This window comes from Leptonotus elevatus, chromosome 14 (assembly GCF_054856555.1).
Source record: "Leptonotus elevatus isolate MCC_2025b chromosome 14, RoL_Lele_1.0, whole genome shotgun sequence".
NCBI classification, from domain to species: Eukaryota; Metazoa; Chordata; class Actinopteri; order Syngnathiformes; family Syngnathidae; genus Leptonotus; species Leptonotus elevatus.
This window is the reverse complement of record NC_141252.1, coordinates 1,493,981-1,515,573: the sequence shown is the minus strand read 5'-3', so window position 1 is coordinate 1,515,573 and position 21,593 is coordinate 1,493,981. Positions and strand designations below refer to the sequence as shown.

The following is a 21,593-nucleotide window of genomic DNA, read 5'->3' as shown; positions in this document are numbered from 1 at the left end:
GACACTTCCAATCTTGCAAACCAGTCAGGAAAGGAATGAGAGGCTGTTGTGGACGATACCAACTCTTGATGCAAATGGGGGAGATCGAAATTAGCACCGCGACGTTTCGTGATTGTAGACATTAACAACCCGTAAAAACACAGAGTATTACATAAATCGTATTTCAAACATGAATCCAACCGAAAATGTGACATTCCGCGACGGTGTTGTTCATTCTACGTCGTCCTCTTTCTCCAGTCCACCCCTGCCGAACGCCCCCTCTCCCCGAGCTCATGTAAACCCAGAAGAGGAGCTCGAGCTCCGGCAGAATGTGGCGCGAGTCGACCCACTAACGTCTCCGTCGAACCTAAAAGTTTTTTTCTCGGCATCACGGATATCTTTTCCCCTTTATATTCTCCATCACCGCGAACAACACCGCGTCTGGAATAACCTATTTTCAAGGGAATACGTAGGTTTTTTTTCCCCCCTCGGGAAAAGGTGAGTTTTGCGGTCGTTCACGGACTCCTTTTAAAAAAAACTTAATCCAAGCTAGCTCTGGCAGTGACGTCACTGCATAAAACGTGTAAAAATGTCCATATCTTCATTTTATAGGTTGTTTCTTTCTTTATAATGACAAGTGGGCAATTTGAACCCGTTGTAAAACCGTGTCCAGGCACGTACGTAACTCGATGATGCTGCCAGCGTTAGTACACAATGTTGCCATGGAATTTAAGTTAGCAACTTTCTGCTTGATTTTTTTTTTGGAAGGAGGCATTGGACGAATTTCGTAGCCTCTCTACTATTTATGTGCATTATATTTGATGATGAAACAGAAAAGTCGTCTTTTTTTCTCCCCCCCAAAGTTCTCCCTTGAGAGAAATCCACATTCTTTGGAGTAGTACTAATTTCCTCCCCTTGTTGTTGTGTAATTACTATGACACACGCGCACACGGATTCATTCAAATGATATAGAACAGGATATTTATGCAACTTTACACATGCCATCTATATAAGACGAATCGAACGTTTTTAAGGCAAAGTGGCGACCATGTGGAATAGTTTTGTTGTATTCACTATGAATCCTTACTCATGCTTAGATTTTCATAAATTGGAGTGAAATAATAGAAATGGAAATAAAAGAGTAGGACTGAGTGCAATATTTAAAAAAAAAAAGTGTAAATGAGACATTTGTGACCTCCTTGCATTGCCCGTAAAATAAAAAGGAAAGAACAAAAAAGTAAGGCAAGCACTATTACTATTTTACTATCTACCTGTTTTACTATTTTTTTTCAATAAAAAAACATATTTTCAAGACTTAACATTTTTAATAATTCAATTAACCCACAACATGACCATTTATTGCGTGTTTAACCATCAACATTTTCAGGAGGATTTTTTTTTTGTTTGTTTATGTGAATGTTGAAAAATCCCAACAGAGTTTTACATAATCCGTGCGTGTGTATAATATAATGCGAACGAATGTGTATTTGTATTAGATATTTGTGATCCCCTTTAGTCGCTAAATGGAAATAAACGTTTTTAAATACTACAAAGTAGAGGTCTAGCAGAGAGTTTTCATTACTCAAAAATGTTTTCTTCATTGTTATAATGTCTTTTTGAATTATAATTGGGGTCAATTTTGACTCACAGTACAAGATGTGCCACGACACTCCTTGAAAATACAGTCAGAGTTCGACAAGTCATAATGAAGTAATACATTGGTGTTTTTTTAATGTTATTTTTTTTAATAAACTTGAAACTGCGAAGAAGGGTGGGTGGATGCCTTAACAATAATATTATGTAGGAGTTGGAGAGGACAGGTTGGGGCCGGAGCAACAGCGATAGGCAATAAATCAACATAGTTCATCACCATACATATGTTGCATAATAACTGTTGGATATTGTGCTTCTCACTCAACTGAACAAGGGAACATTGCGATTTTTTTCATGTGTCTGGACAGGATGAATGGTGTCGAAGTAGGAAACGAGGAGGAAATGTGTGAACGAGGATGGTCATTGTGTGTTTTGATGACTCATTGAGATGAATGGTTGGAATGCAAGAAGATGAATGCGCAAAAAGTCTTTCTAAAGTTTCTCAGATCGATTTGATTTACATCCGCTTTTTAGTGGATGTCGGCGCTGTTGTTTTCTTTCTATTCTCTGGGGATGTGCTCGCTCTTAAAGTCAACATGGCAAGATCGACGTTGGCTCGGGGGGGGGGGGGGGGGGGGGTTCAGTGGGTGCTTTGGAGGATGCTAAAATGCTCTGGAAGAAAAAGTGAGTCTTCTACCTGGTAGAGTGGTCTCACTTCATAAATCGTTCATGTTCCACTGTACCATAGCTTACAAGTTTAATTTGTTCCCTTTACTCCTTATACCTAATCTATTATCTCCATTAAAATGATTAACTTACTATAATTACCAGAAAGTAAAGAAATAAACTGGCTTTATGAAGCGTAATGAACTGAAAAACGTCTGTGACTAATAATTAGCTTGTTTCTGAAACATACTTGCTCCCCCCCCCCCTCCCCCCAAAAAATGTCTCCGTTCTTCCTGCATTTGTCTCTCTTTCCTTAGATTGTGTTTTTCCCCTTCGCTCTGGTTCTTTCAAGGAAGTGGAGAAGTGAAGACCTTTTTATTCCCTGCGTCTTGACACAACGCTGGTTTTCATTATAGCTTTTCCTTCCATTGAGGTCAGCTTTCTGCCGGGATGACTGGCTGATAGATTCGTTCGCTGGCTGGCTACCAGGTGGATGCACGCAGCTGGATGCTGTCGCACATTCCGCCAACTTTTTAAACATTCAAATTCTTGCAGTTGGTTGCAAACTTTTGCTGGGGCAACGAGACCTCTTCCAGGTATGAAAACGCTACACGGGACTCAGCAGCAAACTGTCAGAAGGCAGGCTAAGATCAAAACGAGCAGAGTTTGGGCTTTGCTGTAATTGCAGCTCGCGTCTTAACCCTCTCCTTAAAGGCTGCCGTGCTCTATTTCCAGCACGCGTAATGGCCGGGTTGACGTCTCTCTGCGGCGTGTTGCAGAATTACTCACGCGCGGTTCGGGCTTGAGCGCTGGGGCGGGGAAGCTGGGTCTGTTCTAACATGTCCACTTGTCCTGCTCTGCGAATTGTGCGAGTATGTGTGTGTGTGTGTGTGTGTGCAGTCGCTTTAATTCCAAACCACATGGATAGCAGCCACTCACGAATGAAGGTATGCTCCTTTTGTTTATTCAAGAAAATACTTGCAACAAGCTATAACCAAAGGGCAGAGTTTTTTTTAGCTTTGCTTGACTCCCTTGAGCTGTTATTGTTAGTTGAGTAAGTAGCGAGACAAACACAATGTTCACAGATCGGTGTTGGACAGGACAATGGCTATGACTATTGAGATGGCTCCTTAACAGTGTGATGACTGACACACAGAGCAACCATCTTGGAAAGTTGTGCTATGTGCTGATGATATCGTGCGGCAAAATGTGCTCCGTGTCTGTGATTGCCTTCCACTCGGCTCCTATTTTGTTATTCGCAAAAAAATAAGAAAATGATTCCACTTTTCTTTTCTGTTTCTTAGTGGGAATTACTTACTAGAGCAGTCAGAAAAGTCGCAACACTGACAAGTTCTTCTCTAATCACAGCCTAATTTTTTTAGTGTAAGTAGTGCACATCAGCTATTATGTTCTTTGAACTACGGAAGCCCCAATTAATCAATCGATTGGCCAGGACTACGGAGAAATGCTTGAAATTGTTACAAAAGCTTGCATAATGTTTACACAGATTTGTCTATGTGTAAATACACAGTAAATTCTGTAGAGTAAATTTGACTCTATTTAGAGTGGGACCAAATAGACTCCGTTTTAGAGTAATATTTACACTTGGAAGAGAGTAAAATAAAGAATTGGAAAAAAATAAAATAAAATTCACTCAAGGGTTGAGGAACGACCTCACAACCTTCAGCCACACGCAGATCCTGCTGTGTGTTGGTATGTCACTCGTGTCAGCTCCAAGAGCAAAAATCGTTTTTGGTCTCCTCTTGGAAGTAAGCACACAGTGGGAGGGGCATACCTCAGGTGGTAGTGTGGCAGTCTCCCAAACTGAAGGTCATGAGTTTGTTCCTCAAACCTTGAGTGACTTTTACGTATTTCTTTTTTGAATTCTTTATTTTACTCTCTTCCAAGTGTAAATATTAGCACACTCTAAAACTGAGTGTATTTGGTCCTGCTCTAAACAGAGTCAAATTTACTCTACAGAATTTACTGTGTACTAAAAATTATCTCCTAAGCATATTTGACTTTTAATGACATAAACGCTCAACTGTTACAAGCAGCTCTCAAGATGAGGGTTAGTTGACAATCAGAAGGTGGCCGGACCCAATATTCAGGCTATGCGTGGTCTAGTTACAGCCTGAGGTCACACAGAATCCATTCCTCGGCTCTCCACTCACTTGCGAGTTCAGTAAGACTATCACTCAAGTAGCATGCCGACTGGACGCCTAACCTTCTGTTGCAACTGTCTGCTAGTTGATCTTGACATCAGAAAATCGGACTCTTCTCCCATTGGGACGTCCCAGAAAAGAAATCGAGTGTGGCCGGCGTAAAAGGATTTTTCCTGTTTATACCCCGACTCTCAGCCTACCAACTAGCGGCTTTCCGGGGGAGGGGGGAGGAGTCACCCTAAGCATCACCGTCAATGCTAAAGCCGCCGCGTGACCGCTGTGATTTAGAGCCAGTCGTCAAGCTCAGCGGCATTTTCTCTTCAGCTGAATAAACAGCTCTCCTGGCCGTGGGAAAAAAGTCACGACCTTTCAAAGAGAGCCCACATCTCCACGGGTGCGATAAACGGCGGCGTGCGCGGACCGCAAAAAACAGGCCGTGCTCGTCTGTCAATTACGACGCCATTTTCGGCATCTTTGATGTAATTCAGGTTGATTTTTCTTCGGCAGTTTTTTTTTTTTTTGCACGTCCTCGTTACACATCTTATACTTGGCTGTATACAAAGATGAGGTAATTTACCAAAGCAGTCAGTGTTCATAACGATTCTGCCACAGGTGAATTAATGAACTTCATTTATTTCAATTATTATTATATATTTTTTTGAGAGCTCAGTATTATTCATTCGGCAGCTTTCCCGAGTCATCGTCATCATCATTGCTCGCTCTCTTTTTTTCTTCTTTTGTGTGTGTGTGTGCGTGCGAGTTTGTGCTCTTTAATTTATGATTCATTATTATATGCTTATGCTACACTTGTTTGGTAGAATTTTGTGTCATGTACTAGTGAATGCTTAAAAGACAATGCTTTAGTTAGCTATTTTTTAATTCATGGTTCATTTGCCTTTCGTTTAGCGTAAGGCTAATCTATAAACTAGAATCATTTATGTAAAAAAAAAAGTTTTTTTTTTACTGTTATACAGACGAATTTATTGCTTGTGTTTGTTAAAAAATGCAAGGGAAGAAGGGGATCTTGACTAAATAACGCAATATTGAGGGTAAGTCGCAATTCGATTATTTTTCAGAATCGATCAGCCCTAACATACCACGTTTGACAACTGAATTTAAAGCTGACTTATGAAATGCGCTCTAGTGTAGTTCAGAATTAACTTGACCGTTTATTATGTAGTTATTTGGACAGTTGTGGGACGCTATCAAGGAATGCAGTTTGCGGGCGCTGCATCCCGAATCAATGGTCGCCATTGTCGGAATGAGAAGCAGATGTGAGCGAGTATGGAATTCTCCTGACTGCAGCACTTTCCCTTTTTTTCACGGCCCTCGCCTTTGAACGCCACCTCCGTCTCTCTCGCTCTCTTTTTATTCCGCATTGACACTTCCTCTACCTGCAGCGCAGTGACAGCCTCCTCCGGGGATTCGCTTTCTTTCTTTTTTTTCAATCTCCAAAGCTGAGGAAGTTTTCCTTTTGACTCGCAATTCTCACTCATCCTGTCAGGAACTAAGAAAGAAACCTGCATAGTTTGAGAGAGAGAGGCCCTCTCTCTCTCGTTCTCTGAAGCCCTTTTTGCGGGATTTGATGACAAGCTCCGATGCTGAGAGGTTTGCCACGTTGACAGAATCTCTGTTTGCGAGGCTGAAAAGGCCGCAGGAAGCTCAGTTGGCCGCTCTTTTGTGTTATGACCCCGCGCCGGTGTTTGCATCACACTTTAGCGCGGCGCTAATGTGATTATCCGCCACTCTCCCTCGCTCACCCTAATTGGTTGGAGAATTTTTGTGGCCTTCTGCGGTCTCGTGTGCAGATGTTTAAACGCATTAGAAGATGACTTTACCGGGTTATGGCTGACTCACCTCGAACCGCTATACTCAGTGTTCAACCCACTTTTTTAAGGCCACACAAGAAGAACACATCTCATTGTAATTTTCTACACCGCTTATACTGGACCTAGATTTAAAAGAATGCACCAATTGCAACTGATCCTCCTAAAAAGTATCAACTCAGCATGATTGCAACGGATTCCATTAAATGGACAAACAATGCTCTATGTAATCCCCACAAAGCACACTTGATTTACTAAAACTTCCCTTAGAAGTGCCTCCTAAAAAGTTATTTTGAAAAGCACCCGATCCCCTAAAAAGCCTACTTGAGGCACAACAGGACACCCACAGAGTCCCTTAAAAAGACTAACAAATTGCCTATTTAACTCATTCACTGGCAGCCATTTTTGACTGAAGCAACCCCCTTTTAACACCTGTTTTACTGGACTTTAACTGATTTTGCCAGGCCCACAGAATATTGTGTTCTATTGCTACAAAAACATGGAACCTACCAAAAGAAGGATTAGTAGTATATAAGTATATATCTATCTGTTTCCGCTTTGCAGCAATTAGCATTAGAATATAGCTAAGCTAATCATTATTCACATTCCTGTTGAAAACAGCTTGTTGCAACATGGCCCTGGCTGATCTCTTATACTCTGCTGGCCGTTTTTGGTAATAATTACAATTGCTTTAAACCACCTCTTCATGTTAGGAGCTACATCAAAGCCTTCTGTTTACTCTTGCATAAAAAACATATAAATATGTTTTTGGGAGTGAAGGAAAAAGTATTAAAAACGTATATACACGTTTTAGGGTTTGAATGAGTTAATCTAGGGTTGGGCGATTAATCTTGTAGAATCTGTTCTCAATTGCTTTACCTAGATAAATAATGGTTAAATAAAAAATAATCATTTTCTACAAAGCTACTACTGTATTACGGAGGACCTAGACTTCTCACAAGTCGGTCACAAGATGACTAAACGGGGGCACGGAGTGGGAATCGATCCCATGCCAGCTGGACAAAAGTCACTTTTTCTCCATTCCCATTCGTGCCCGCTAACAATTGTCTATTCATTCAGAAAGAATAATTCAACATTGTGTTGCCAGAAATATGACATATGAACACCCTCATAATGCCAAAAGTGGGAGGTCAACCAAAAATATGCCTCCAAAAATCAAACAATGGCTTCACTATGTGACATCATGTGAAATGTCAGAAAGTCTCATGAGACTTCAGTCCCACGTGTATGGTTAGCATTTTGGGGGCATTGTTTTTTTGACGCCAACACAAAAATCAGTCAAGGTTTGCAGTATCATTGCATGTCCCTTTACACGACACATGACAGTTGAGAATGTTATAAGGTGACTTTAAAAACAACGACATTGATGATTGCAACATTTCCAGTCAGTCACAAATGAATTCACTTGACATGACTTTGTGATGAAATGATCTAAAATGAACCATGCCTGTTTGTAGCTCTTGCTCGTCACAGATGCGCAACCTTCTGGCGCTTCTAATGTTGGTCATTAGAAGTAGCTTGCTTCTCATTAACCTCGTACCAGCAGCTGCTGTATAGCAGCGTCTTACATGCTCATACTTACACACGTGTATGTGTTTGTTTTTGCTACATTATGGGGCCCATTTTCTTGTGGGGAAGCAGAACTCTTATGTTAATGTTACGTACGGCCGTACGAGTATGTTAGCCTCGGGCTGTGCAATTAATTAAAATCCAATTACAATTTCAGTTATTACACTCCACAAATTGGCATAATCGTCAACAAAAATAAAATATTATAAATACTAATTTATATATTTGCACCTTTTTTTAAATTATTTATTATTACTAATTCAATAAATCTGGTTTGGTCCAAAAGGAACTTGCATAATTACAGTGTTTCAAAGACATTTATTTGTCTTAATATTTTTTCCATGTTAAATTTTTTTTGTTTTGTACCAAAAAACAAATGATTATCCTAATCGTGATTTCAATTATTACCAAATGAATCGTGATGAATATTTTCTTCCTATGTTAGCCATGACCTGCCAGGCAGTTGATTGACACATTTTTACCATTAGAATGTGGTCCTCATTTAAATAGGTGTGTTTGGCTTGTCGGCGCACTTTCTTTTCAAAGGCTAGTTGCTTCTTCTTCTTCCGCTGTAATTTGATCCCGCCCCAAACTTCCCAATCTGTTAGTAATGACAAGGCAGAAACCTTGGAGGTGAGTGACGTTCAGCAGCAAGAAGTGTTGATGCCCTGATTGTTCTGCGACCTTCTTTTGTCCTGCCTGAGAATTTTCACACCCCTCGGGAAGCTCACACTCTCCGTCATTGTGTCTCCATAGTGGTCCCCACACCGGTGTTTGCCAAATGTGATGTTTGAACACTATACTATCTTTAAAATGGACAACTTTTACATATCGTCCCCCTCTTAATGTAATTTTTTTTGCAAAAAATTTTTTTTTGCCTAAATCATCTCATGATTCCTGAAAAATCAGAAAAAATGACTTAGGCGATTATTTTAAGAAGGCGTCGATATAAGCCAGGATTGTGCCTCTCACGGCAGTTCATGGCCACCGACTTTCTTTTGTCCTGCTGTTTTCATAACTTGCGCTGTCTGTCATTGTGTCTCCACAGCGGCCGAGCGCAGCCGGTGATCTCCATGCTCCTCTTCCAGGCGAGTGCTGAAGCGCGGCTGAAGTCGGCGCATCAGCGGTGGTGGTAGCGGACCAGTGGAGGAGGGAGGGGGGGGCGGGAGGGGGCGGTCACACGAAGATGAACAAAGTGAACTTCCTCAACAACAAAGCCATGCAGGACCGCCGTTGCGTCTGTGTCTTTCTGCCCAATGACGACACGCTCAACATCATAGTTAATGTGAGTGCAACTCGTGCGTGTTGTCACGGTTAGAATTCGCTGATCGGTTGTTTTGAAATTGACACGCCATTAGTTGTAATGGTTAACATGTTGGAATTCTGGGTGGATGATCCTTCAAAGCTGCCACTCAAGTCGGAGTCCTCTCTGGAGGTGAGGGTTCAAATCCCACCCATGACAGGCAGGATTTGCGCTTTTGCCTGGAGAGTCGTTTTGTGTTCCAGAATAGTTGCTAATATTTTTAGGTACCGCTATACACTTTTGAAATTAGACCACAGGTCCGTCTGACAAACTGGTGGTCATTGCCCCAATTGGTGCATTTGGCAAGCCACCTTCTCAAATTTTCATGGATTGGCGGTGACAATAAAAGTTACTTTTGATGGGCACTGTTAACATTGTTTATTTTTACGTTTTTGTCTGTTATACAATTTAGAAAGGCAGTTTGTCATAGTGAGAACTGATTTTGATATCGTGCCCCCCACTTTGTTTACATCACAAGGAATTATATTACGGCCTCTAGAAGGGCTGCACAATATTGGAAAATCATGATTATGATTATAGCGATATCGATATTATTGCGATATTTAACATGTAGCAAAATAAAGGACATTTTTATTATCTAATGAAATAATTAAATTTTTTCATTTAGACATTTCCAGCAATAAAAAGCTCATATTTAAATGAAAATGAGGTCACAGGTGCTCAGATTAACGGCCAATCACAGTTTAACTGTTTTCTGGGTGTGGCCATGCAACGTGATTGGTCGTTATCTGAGCCTTGAGCATACATGATGCCATTTTCAGTTGACAGCAAGTCAAATAATAAAGTTATCGAATTCATTCTAGACAAATTATTAACTTCTTACTGCTGGCCAAATGAGTCAAGTATCCCTTTAAATTAAAAATTCGCGGCTGCAGAGAATTTCTCGCATCCTGTTGATTTTCCTTCCTCTCCTTCTCAGGTGAAGACCCTCTGCCAGGAGCTGTTGGTCCAGGTGTGTGACCTCCTGAGGCTGAAGGACTGTCACCTGTTTGGACTCAGTGTTATTCAAAGTGAGTCCACTATTTTGTGTCGCAAACTGTCTGCAGTGTATCTCTTCTTTTGACACACTGGATTCCTTTTAGGGGGTGGTCACGTCGTGCCCACTGTGACCACAGATGCATTAAAAAATTTGTAGCCTGGCATTCCTTCTTCTTCTTGGCTAGGAAAGGCGCAAAGGGCCCTAAATGTAGCATGTCTCACCTAGCTGTCATGGAGGTCTCCATGAACCCGGGCCTCCTCGTTCTGACTGGCTCCATTGTGCGGCCAGTAAGGGTCGTGTGAGTCACAGTGTGTGTGTGCGTGTGCAGATGACACATGACGCTGGCAGGCAACTGCAGAAGGAGAGCGTGTGTTGCAAAAAAAAAAAAAGGTACTGTTTTCAGACAGCTGGCCTCCAGATGAGCCAATGACGGGCCGGCCGGTGCGCTGGCTCGGAGCCAGTGGGTCTGATTGTGGCACATTCCTTAAGTGTTTGTCTGAACAGCGTGAAATCCCCAAGGCAAACAGCGGCCACCCAGACGCTTTGTGACACCCACTGTCCCCCCAAGCCCATCTCATGGCCTCAGCTGGGGTCGCCAAACCAGTCGTCGCCAAACCAGTCGTGCGCTGCTCGACTTTCTCTCTGTCAATAAGGAAACATTTTTTGTTTTGTTTTTTTGGGTCATCATGAATTGTCATTTCCAACAAAAAAAAAGCATTTACTGTATGTCCACATTTTAATTATATATATATTTTTAATCCATTATAGTATTTTTTTGTAGTTTGTCAGCTACATAGACATTTTTCACTAGCTAGGGACGTCTTTAAAAAATGTATCTCCAATTTTTCCTTTTTTGTCATTTGTCAGATTAAAATTTTGAAGTTGCATTTATTTTAAAAAATGTATCTCCAATTTTTCCTTTTTTGTCATTTGTCAGATTAAAATTTTGAAGTTGCATTTATTTTAAAAAATGTATCTCCCATTTTTCCTTTTTTGTCATTTGTCAGATTAAAATTTTGAAGTTGCATTTATTTTAAAAAATGTATCTCCAATTTTTCCTTTTTTGTCATTTGTCAGATTAAAATTTTGAAGTTGCATTTATTTAAAAAAATGTATCTCCAATTTTTCCTTTTTTGTCATTTGTCAGATTAAAATTTTGAAGTTGCATTTATTTTATTGGACAGCAACAATGTGACAATTGGATCATTGTCCTGTGTGGCAGTTGAGACTGAGCTCTCGAACTCTGCCTAGCAACAAGTGACCACCCATACATGAAGTGTTCATGAATAGTGCATTTGTGCTGATCTCCAGTGTACAATGCAATTCTGCTAGCAGGTTCAAATAAAGTTTTAGCTGTGATGTTTAATTATGTATCCTGGAGATTTTATGTTCTCTGTTGTTATATTGTGAATTGAAAATGTGTCTTTGTTCCCGCAGATAATGAACACATTTACATGGAACTGGATCAGAAACTGTCCAAGTACTGCCCCAAAGAATGGAAGAGGGAAGCCAGCAAGGTAACCGCTCCGAATTTTACACTATATATTTATATGCCTCCTAAATACAACACCAGGATGGCCGAGCGGTTAAGGCGTTGGACTTAAGATCCAATGGACACTAGTCCTCGTGGGTTCGAACCCCACTCCTGGTATTCTTTGGCTACTTTCAACCTAAAATTAGGTGGGCGTTTAACTGTTTTAAGAACAGTACGTGAAGGTTTTTTTCGTGTACAATCTTTGTCACTGTTACGTCCCCTCGAGCACTTCAAAGAACAAAGCTCCAAACCACATCAACAAGTCGGGCCCTTAACATCAAACGAGGTGGCTGACAAAGCATGCGTAAGGCGATACGGCTTAAAAATCAGGGAACCTGATCTAGTCTGTTTAAGAAGTAAATGTCCAACCTACCATTTCATTACACACTTGAAAAGGAGGAAATCTTTTGATTATTCAGTCATTCTTTACACGTTTCCCAAGGAGATAAGGACCGTTTTTAGTTTTTTTGTTTTAATCTGCGTTCATTGTGTGCAGACAGATCCTTAGCCTGCCTGTTGGAGGCACCATAGCACACAGCTATAGTAGTGTAACATTAAATGAGAACTTCCTGCTTTTGAAGGGAATAAACATTGATATCTCCGACAGGGAATCGACCAGTTTGGCCCTCCCATGATCATCCACTTCAGAGCTCAGTATTACGTGGAGAACGGACGCTTGATCAGGCAAGTCTGGCCTTCTCATCTCATTGTGTTAGCCAACTAGCTCGCTAACAGGCTATGCTAACTGTGTGTTTGTAGTGACCGCGCCGCTAGGTACTACTACTACTGGCACTTGAGGAAACAGGTGCTCCTCTCGCAGTGCATCCAGCGGGAAGAGGCCTACTTCCTGCTGGCTGCCTTCGCCCTGCAGGCCGACCTGGGCAACTTCAAACGGAACAAGCACTTTGGCAAATACTTTGAACCCGAAGCCTACTTCCCTCCCTGGGTGAGTGCGTCTAACAAATGTTCAGTTTTGTCATGTTCCTTCTCATCCATAATGCTGTGCCACCACAATGAAGCACAATTATTATTTTTTTTTAAGTGACGCGCTGGGTTTTATTTTTGTTGCCTGAAGCGGCACAGATTTTTTTTGTGTGTGTTTTCGTGGGTCATGAGACCACACCCGTCTGATTGCTCCACACTTCCTGCAATCTGCCTCCTTATCGCAACTCACAACAGGAAATGACAAACACAAGCAAACCGCAACAATGCGAAATACAGGAGGTCACATGCTAAACCTGCTGCCCCGCCCCTTTCTACTATCCTCACGTTGCATCAACAAGCACATCTGACCTCGTCCTTTCGCTCAGGTGATAGCCAAGCGGGGCCGCGACTACATCCTGAGACATATCCCCAACATGCACAAGGACCAGTTTGCCCTCACGGCCTCCGAGGCGCACCTCAAGTACATCAAGGAGTGTGCGCAGCTCGACGACGTCACCGTTCATTACTACAGACTGTACAAGGTGGGCACTCAGGGCTCTACCCTGAGTTACTGTTAATTGTATCAGACATTTTAAAATGTAGCCTGTTTTAGTCAGGACAATCATTTTACCCCTGTATATTTTTTTGTCAGCAGATAATGTTTAACATTTAGGATCTAAAACTATTTCACATAAAATTTCCGCTCATCTTTTTTTATGAAAAACAACTTCACACACAATTACAGTGGCTACTTTGGCTCCATGCTACGAGCTAGTATGTTAGCAAGCCTTAGTTAGCGGTCGGATTAAAGTTATTGTTGGAACGTTATAACCGTATCACAGTGACAGATTAGCAGACAGGATTTTACAAAATCATATAATTTTCGTCTCGTTTTCGTTCATGAACTAGAAGTTTTTATTAAGTGAAGTGCATTTTCATCTCGTCTTTATTAGTCGACAGAAATGCATACTTTAATCCAAGTTATTGTTTATTAATGAGGATTTTAGTCTAGTCTAGTCTAGTTTTCGTCCGGTGAGAAATGGGTGTTGACGAAAATATTTTTGTTTAGTTTTCATTAACGAAATTAACACTACCCTGAGTATATTCACATAACAGCCTCAAGAAGCTATGACTGATTTTTTTTTTTTCACTCATAAAGCATAAAATTTGGTAGTAGTCACGAGTAGACCCACCAAAAAGTATTGACGTCAGATACAGTAAGTCTGCCATTTTGCTTTGAAGTAACCATTTTGGCTTGGTAACCCCTTAAAATTTTTGCAACAACAAAAATTTCCCCCCCTGATGCCTAACCCGCAAAAAAAAGCCTCAAGAAACCATGCCTGAAAAGTCTGAGATGATTTTTGTTGTGAAATGGCCATTTTCGTTTCATGTTGTCAATTTGCTTTATAATGAATACATCCTATTTTTGATAACTGCTGACGACATACCTTTGATTTAGGACAAGAAAGAAGTGGAGGCATCGCTCACTTTGGGACTGACTTTACGTGGGATTCAGATATTCCAGGTACAATCGTGCATCTGGGATGGATTCACTGCCCTCTGCTTGTGCTACAGTTTAATCCCAAAGCAAAGCAGTCAGCACCCCCACTAATATTTCCTCCTTCTTTTCACTTTCCCCCCCCCAGAACATTGGCTCTGTGAGGCAGCTTTTGTACGACTTTCCGTGGACCAACGTGGGGAAGCTCGTGTTCGTGGTGAGTCACGTACGCCATCGCATCATCCTAAAGCTCTCCTGGCGAGCTTTCGTTTCTTTTTCACGGTTGTTGTGCCTCAGAATTGAGAGGCCTGCGGAAGGAATCGGGGATTTAGGAAGGCTTTTCCTGCCCACACACAAACTAGTCCTACTTAAAAAATACAACACTAAGTATCAAGGGACACCTCTTTATCAATGATTTTATTCAGAAAGTCCTTAGGTCAATTGTTCACTTCCTACTTTGTTGAAGCAGTTTGAAGAAGGCCATTTAATGTGCCCAGTTGCACAAAGAAAGGCCCATAAAGGCATGCTTGGATGAGTTAGATTGGAAGAATTGTGGTGCTGCTTTAGGTGTGTGCACGTTGGCCACCTGGGAGAAATTACTTAAATGGCTTCTCAATAAGGCTCATTAATTTGAGTGGTTCTTCACAGAGGATAAGGAATGTATACAGGCCTTTGACTATTTAATGAGCAAATGATTCCTTGCCACATGAAGGTCTGCTGAAAACCCCATGACATCTCCTAATTAGTCATTTTATCATAGAAGCCTAATTCTACGTGTGTGTTGCTACCCGTGACCCAAACTCCCGACTGCATCAGCAGCATTCCCAAAAATAAACGTCCGCTTTGACACCGTTTTGTTTAGCAGTTTTGCATTTGACCTAGTTGCGCGGCGCCGACGAGACACTCGGCTTCTGCATTTCCTCCTCTCCCGAATAAGAGCCGTGGCTCCGAGGCCACACCCACCCCTTTCAGCCCGTCATCGTAGCGCACCGCGGCCGACGCCGGGCGGCGGGACGCACGGGTCAATAAACACCAGATGTTGCGTAGGTTTGAGGGGCCGCTTGAGCAGGCTGATGCAAACAGACAAAACAAAAGTCGTGTTTATACTTCCTTATCATTATCATCCTGGTGGATGTGGAACGAGGTCATCCTCCTAACCCAGAGCTTTTACATATTGGTTGTTGAAAAGTAGTGCAGTAAAAATGCGGACATTTTTGCCGACATAATCAGTGATTAATAATCGTGCGTTATATGTATGACAAAATTCCAAATCAGAGTGCTTTGTTCACAAAAGATTTTCAGGCAAACAGATATCGAGTGAGGCATGTTGACATCTTGCATTGCAGTTTTGTGTCCAGAATGTGTATAGTCTTTTTTTTTTAAAGGTCAAAATGGACTAACTTTTAAGGCATTTGAGGTATCACAGAAGATTCAAATCAAAATGATTGGTTCACAACAAGTTTGTCACACATTGTGGAGACAAGTACATAAAGTTTTGATGACATTTAATATTACGTAGGGTTGGGTTTAAAAAATCGAATCATCAATATCGAATACATTTTCCTTTTCAAGACCAATATCTCAATTTTTCCCACGTTTCAAGACTCAACTTGTTCCTCCACTGAGGTTTTTATGTGCGTCTCGCCTTCACAGTCCTGTTTGTTATTGACCACATACTTCTTTTTTCTTAGGGAAAGAAGTTTGAGATCCTCCCCGACGGGCTGCCCTCGGCCCGGAAGCTCATCTACTACACTGGGTGCCCCGTGCGCTCCCGCCACCTCCTGCAGCTGCTCAGCAACAGTCATCGGCTCTACATGAACCTGCAGCCGGTCCTCAAGCAGGTCCGCCGGCTGGAGGAACACGAAGGTCAGTCAAATAATACAGTCAGTCATTTTTGAGAGTCTCCATTATTAATCCCATTTCAGTTTGTTAGAATGATTATAAATAAAGATTGGTGTGGCTTCCACTTAAGCTTGCACACTGTGCACATCAACATCGTACACAATCATGAAGATGAAACCATGTTACATAAAAACATTTATTGAGAGTTGACTTATTCAACACAAATCAGTCACCTTCATGTAATCTCATTAACTCATTCAAACCCAAAAATTTATAAATATGTTTTTTTAATACTTTCTCCTTCACTCCCAAAAACGTATTCCTATGTTTTTATTTTATGTTTTTTTTTTATGCCAGAGTATACAGGGGGCTTTGATAAAGCTTTTGATATGAAGAGGTTGCTTAAAGCAATAGTAGTTATTACAAAAACCGGCCAGCAGGTAGCAGCAGAGTACAAGAGAGAGTTTTTAGCCGTTTTCAACAGGAATGTGAATAATGATTAGCTTAGCTATATTCTAATGCTAATTGCTGCAAAACGGAAACAGATATATAAAAAAAAATTCCGGATGAAAAAAGAGACTTTCTTTTGGTTGGTTCCATGTTTTTATGGCAATAGAACAGAATATTCTGTGAGCCTTGCAAAATCTGTCAAAATTCAGTCAAACAGATGGGAGTGAAGGGGGTTGCTTCATTGAAAATGGCTGGGAGTGAATGAGTTAATAGTATTAGCTAGCATACTAGCCTAAATAACATGCTAGCACAAACTGACTTGACGCCACACATTTACACATCGCAAGAGAAGCAAAAACATACTTTAACATACAAAACAGGACACCTCAAATAGGTAAAAAAAAAAAAAAGACACACCAACAATTAATTAAATATAACAAAAGCAAGATCAATATTGCACAAGTTGGTGTCAAATGAATACATTTATTAAACGTGGGGGTCCATTGTAATAAACTAGCCACTACAATTTGCATAATGTGCGCATATTTGTGCTTCCAGAGAAGAAACAGTACCGCGAGTCGTACATCAGCGACGCTCTGGACTTGGACATGGACCACCTGGACAAGCGCTCGCGGGCCAGCGGCAGCAGCAGTGGCAGCGTCTCCCGCCACAAACGTCTGTCCCGCCATTCCACCGCTAGCCACGGCAGCTCGCACACGTCGGGCATCGAGGCGGACAGCTTCCGCGCGCCCCACCCAGCCCCCCACGGGCCCCTGAGGACATGCGGTTCATCCACCACCAGCCACGGCAGCTCGCACACGTCGGGTGTGGAGAGCGGCGGCAAAGAGCGCGTCCTGGATGACGACGGTATGCTCGCTGTATCTGCTGCCGGAAAAACACATCCAACACAACTCAAGTGTTGCACAGTTTAAAATAAATCTTCAATAAAACGGACAAATGTTACATAATGTTAAAGTAAAAGTAAAGTTGCGCAGGTTAAAATGAATTACCGTAAATCTGTCAAAAAATGAGAAGGTTAAAATGGAATACAAAAATTGCACAGATTAAAAACAAGATTACCATAAAAATAAAAGTTGCACCGTTTAAAAATGACAATACAATTTAAACAAAAGTTAAGTAAGTTTAAATGAAAGGAAGTCCTCTCAAATTTGCAAAGGTCAAAATGAAATTACCATAAATCCCCGCCAAAGCTGCTCATGTTTGCATGAAATTACCATAAATCACCTAATGTTGCGCAGGTGCATAAAATAATTGTGCATGTTCAAATAAGACTACCGGTACATTAAAAAACAAAACAAAAAAACGCTGTTTTTCAGGTTAAAAGGGAAGCCCCCTAAAAGTTGCACATTTTAAAAGAATAGTGTAAAAACCCTAAATAATAATACATCTAATAATAGACACCACTTCATTAAAATGAGACTGCCGTAAATAAACAAAAAGTTGCTACTACTACTATAATACTCAAGTTAAAAAAATAATAATAATGAAATTGCCCACAAAGTCACACAGGTAAAAATAAGAATACTCAGAAATTGTGCAAATAAAACTAAAAGAATAATCAACCTCCTGAAAAGTTGCTCACGTTAAGACTATCGAAATACACTAATCATGCAGATTTAAATAGGACTTCCAAAAAAGCCTCCAAAATTCACAGATTAAACCAGGACTATCGTAAAAGGAAAAGTCGTGCAGGTTGAAATAAGAAATAAATAATAAAAAAATCAAAATTCATCAGGTTAAAATGAAATGACCATTAATCTCCCAAAAGTGGCGCAGCTCAAACTAAAAATGACCAAAGATTCCCCAAAAGTTGCACAGGTTAAAATAAAACTCTTAAATCCCAGCAGAGATCGAGATGCTGGTGGACGACCCCAAAGACTACGAGGAGCTGAGCGAGACGTCCCTGGACCAGGAGTTGTGCATCCACATCACTGAGGACATGTTGACCATGTCTCCTGATCACAACAACGGATTCTCCGGTAAAAACTTGTGTTTTGTCATCTTGGTGCGATCGTAAATCTTATTTATAATATCTAAACATTTAAAATGTGGTGTTGGCAGGTCTCATCGTCAAAGATGTCAGCTCGTCCACGTCCAGCTCCTCTGAGACGGTCGTCAAGATGAGAGGACAAAGCATCGAGTCCCTCCCACAGGTAGAGTTATGATCACGATTAGATCTGCTCTCTTCACAGATAAATCCAACTCACATGATTCAAATAAGGTTATACTGCTGAATAAATGCTTTGCAATACTATACGAGTAAATATGGGATAACGTATGTACATTTATTTATTCTAAAAATCTGATCATCTGTGACATTTACATTCAAAATCTACGATTAATTAGAACGCACCCAGCTTCACAACTACTCAAATGGCTGACGTCCGTATTTTCCCGCTGGCAGACGTCGACATGCAGGAAGCCTCCATCGTCCAGCGACCGCCACAGCCAGTCGCTGGACGACGTGCGCTTATACCAGAAGGACTGCCTTCAGTGGGCCGAGCTGTGCCAGGACACGGCGCACAGCTACACTTTCGGATGCGCCCAGGAGTTGAGCGACGGGGGCGGCGGCGGCGGCGGCGGCGGCGGAGGAGGAGGGGCCTACCAGGGCCTGGCCGACCAGTGCGCCGGGATCAAGAGAACCAGCAAGTACTTCTCCCTGGACCTCACCAGTGATGACGTGCCCGAGTTTGTGGTGTGAGGTGCTCCTTTTTTTTTTTATAATTAATACAGAGGAACGCTAAAGGGATAGCAAAATACTCAAATGTCGCGCTAGCTACCAAAGACCTGAAGAGATGGACGCTTTGGACGCCTCTTGGCAGGAAGTGCAGCGTGCCAAATGCACCACGCCACCCGACGTGCCTTCATCCAAGATGCCTAAGACAATCGCTGCGGCCATTTTCAGCTTTCTCGCCGCCATTTTAAGCATACTTGGTGCTGTTAAGAGCTTGCTCTACGCCAATTTATGCTTGATGTGCCCTTTTGAGCTGCGGTATCCTCTGTGCCGTTTGGAGCTTACTCGACACGAGTTTTAAGCCTACATAGTGCCATTTTAAGATCACGCTAACATTTTGAGCTTACTCAGTGCCATTTTAAGTTTACGACGGGCCGTTTTAAGTGGGGCCCGACCGATCAATCAAAAGATATTAGTTCTTTTGAAATTGGCTAAATAATTGGCGGATTTTTGCGGATTTTTCCTGTTATGAAGTTAAACAAATATTGAAAGACAACATATTGTAAAATAGTAAGGAACCAAAAAAATAATAATTTTTATTCATTATAATGTACTTTTTTTTTTAATGAATTGCCGGTTACTCGTTTATCGGAATTGTATTCTGCCAAATATTGGAATAAAAATAAATCAATTTTGCCGCTACCTCGTCAGCAACATTTTAAACCAGAGATTATTTGTCACTGTTTGACGTTTACTCAGCACCATTTAAACCTTGCTCTATACCAATCTAAGATCATTTGTTGCTATTTTCAGCCTCCTCTGCACTGTTTAAGCTTACTTGGCGTCAGTTTAGGCTTACTATAGTTTTAAGCTCACTCGGCACAGTTTTAAGCTTACTCTGAACCGTTTTAAATTCGCTCTGGGCCTGTTTAAGATCACTCGGCATGATTATGCTTTACTCAGCACCGCTTTGAAGCCTACGCGGCACCGTTTTAAGCTTACCAAGTGCTGCTTTGAGTGTACTTCGTGCCGTTTTAAGCTCGCCAATTTCAACTGGCTCACTGTAAATTGGAGTTTCTTATTTCTTCACACCAGTTGCCCTTAAAGTTGTTGTTTTGCATTCAGTATTACAAGAAAGCGTACCGAAACGTGACAGTCTTCTGGACGCCAGAGCTTTTATTTTCACATTCACGACTTGTATGCTTTTTTTTTTTCTTCTTCAAAGTCTCAAACTGTTCCCAGGTGTCTAACATGTCTGTGATGTGCTCTGGTCAAATACCCCAGGGATCCACAATTACAGCCATACAAATTCCGGCAATGTTTTAATGTCTTCCGAGAAACGTAATGAAGATCTTAAAGGGAAACAAAAAAGCAAGGGAACATTGAAACCTTTTGGGAATATTTGCTCTGTGTAGCCTGGAGTCTTTGTAAATCCAAAACCACTCCTGTCTTTGTACGATAAATATACAAAAACGTGCAGACGGGACAGAAAAGTAGCCAACACGTGGCTCTCTTAGCTTTAATTTCTACACTGCAGCATCTGAACAAATGTTGTTTTTTTGTTTTACTATCTATATTTTTAACAGGTTGTTTATTGCTACATATTAATGGATGACAGATGTTCTGTTTTACAAAGACACTTCTAATACCATGTTCAAGGTACACAGCCATCAAAAAACAAAAACGAAACACGTTGCTTTTGTAAAAGTCTCTTTAAGTGTCTTATATTGTCCTTTCTGTGAAAGGATCTATCTCCCTTCAGGAAAAAAAAATATATCGTTTTTTGTCAAGTTGTAGCTAAATTTAAAAGAAAAAAAAAGAGTAGATTTTTCATTGTTGTTATGAAGTCTGGTCTGTGTGCCTTTTTGGTACTACTAACACCTTCAATATTCTATTAAAAAGGTACATTTATTTGCCAAATGTCTGCTCTTGTGTGATGATTTTAAAAAACATAAATTTATGTACTGTATAAGAACGTGTATATATATGGTTCTAAAACTATTTATATAAAATACAAAATTAGTCAACGTTTGTGTTAAAAGTGTTCAAATTAATTCGGTAAAGTCATCCTTTCTGGAATCCAATATAACAAATAACAAAAGTACATCTGTTTATATACTTTTACAACACATTTTCATTCATTTTAATTATTATTTTTTTTAATTCAAACCTCAAACTACATAAATTATTATTAATATATGTACTCTAATATGTGTATTCCTTTAAAGTAATCTTCATTTACGAAAACGTTGACCCTACCCAAAACAATGTTATTAATCACCCACGTGACTATATTTAGGTCAAATACTGCACGATTGTATTCGTGTAGTTATCATAAATTGGTTTGCTGCCCTCTGCTGGCAGTGTGTTGTCATTTGCGCCGAGTCATCTGGTCCAGCAGGTAACAGTGTTGTGTTTAGTATTTCCCCACAAATTCCTGGTGTACAAATACGACCTATCACTATGAGGTATACGCCACGGAGGAGGCGGGACTTCCGACTTCCTGGGTTTCACACATCAGCTTTGTT

General features: G+C 40.9%; 1 protein-coding gene and 1 non-coding gene across 3 annotated transcripts; both read left to right on the top strand.

Moving 5' to 3' along the window:
• The first annotated feature begins 319 nt into the window (after window positions 1–319).
• Window positions 320–20,985, top strand: frmd6 (FERM domain containing 6). 2 transcript variants are annotated; one of them, XM_086095703.1, is made up of 14 exons: window positions 320–477; window positions 8,868–9,104; window positions 10,063–10,153; window positions 11,560–11,639; window positions 12,264–12,340; window positions 12,416–12,602; window positions 12,967–13,122; window positions 14,040–14,105; window positions 14,227–14,295; window positions 15,770–15,944; window positions 16,929–17,237; window positions 18,239–18,370; window positions 18,453–18,544; window positions 18,796–20,985. In XM_086095703.1, exons 2-14 carry the CDS (start codon window positions 9,006–9,008, stop codon window positions 19,090–19,092), a joined length of 1,830 nt encoding a protein of 609 aa, XP_085951829.1. In that variant the 5' UTR covers window positions 320–477; window positions 8,868–9,005; the 3' UTR covers window positions 19,093–20,985. The 2 variants fall into 2 exon arrangements, with proteins under 2 accessions (XP_085951829.1, XP_085951827.1); XM_086095701.1 differs by having other exon boundaries at window positions 18,236–18,370.
• trnal-uaa (transfer RNA leucine (anticodon UAA)) lies at window positions 11,691–11,773 on the top strand. The gene has a single exon. It is a non-coding gene; the product is annotated as a tRNA-Leu (tRNA).
• Window positions 20,986–21,593: the final 608 nt, after the last annotated feature.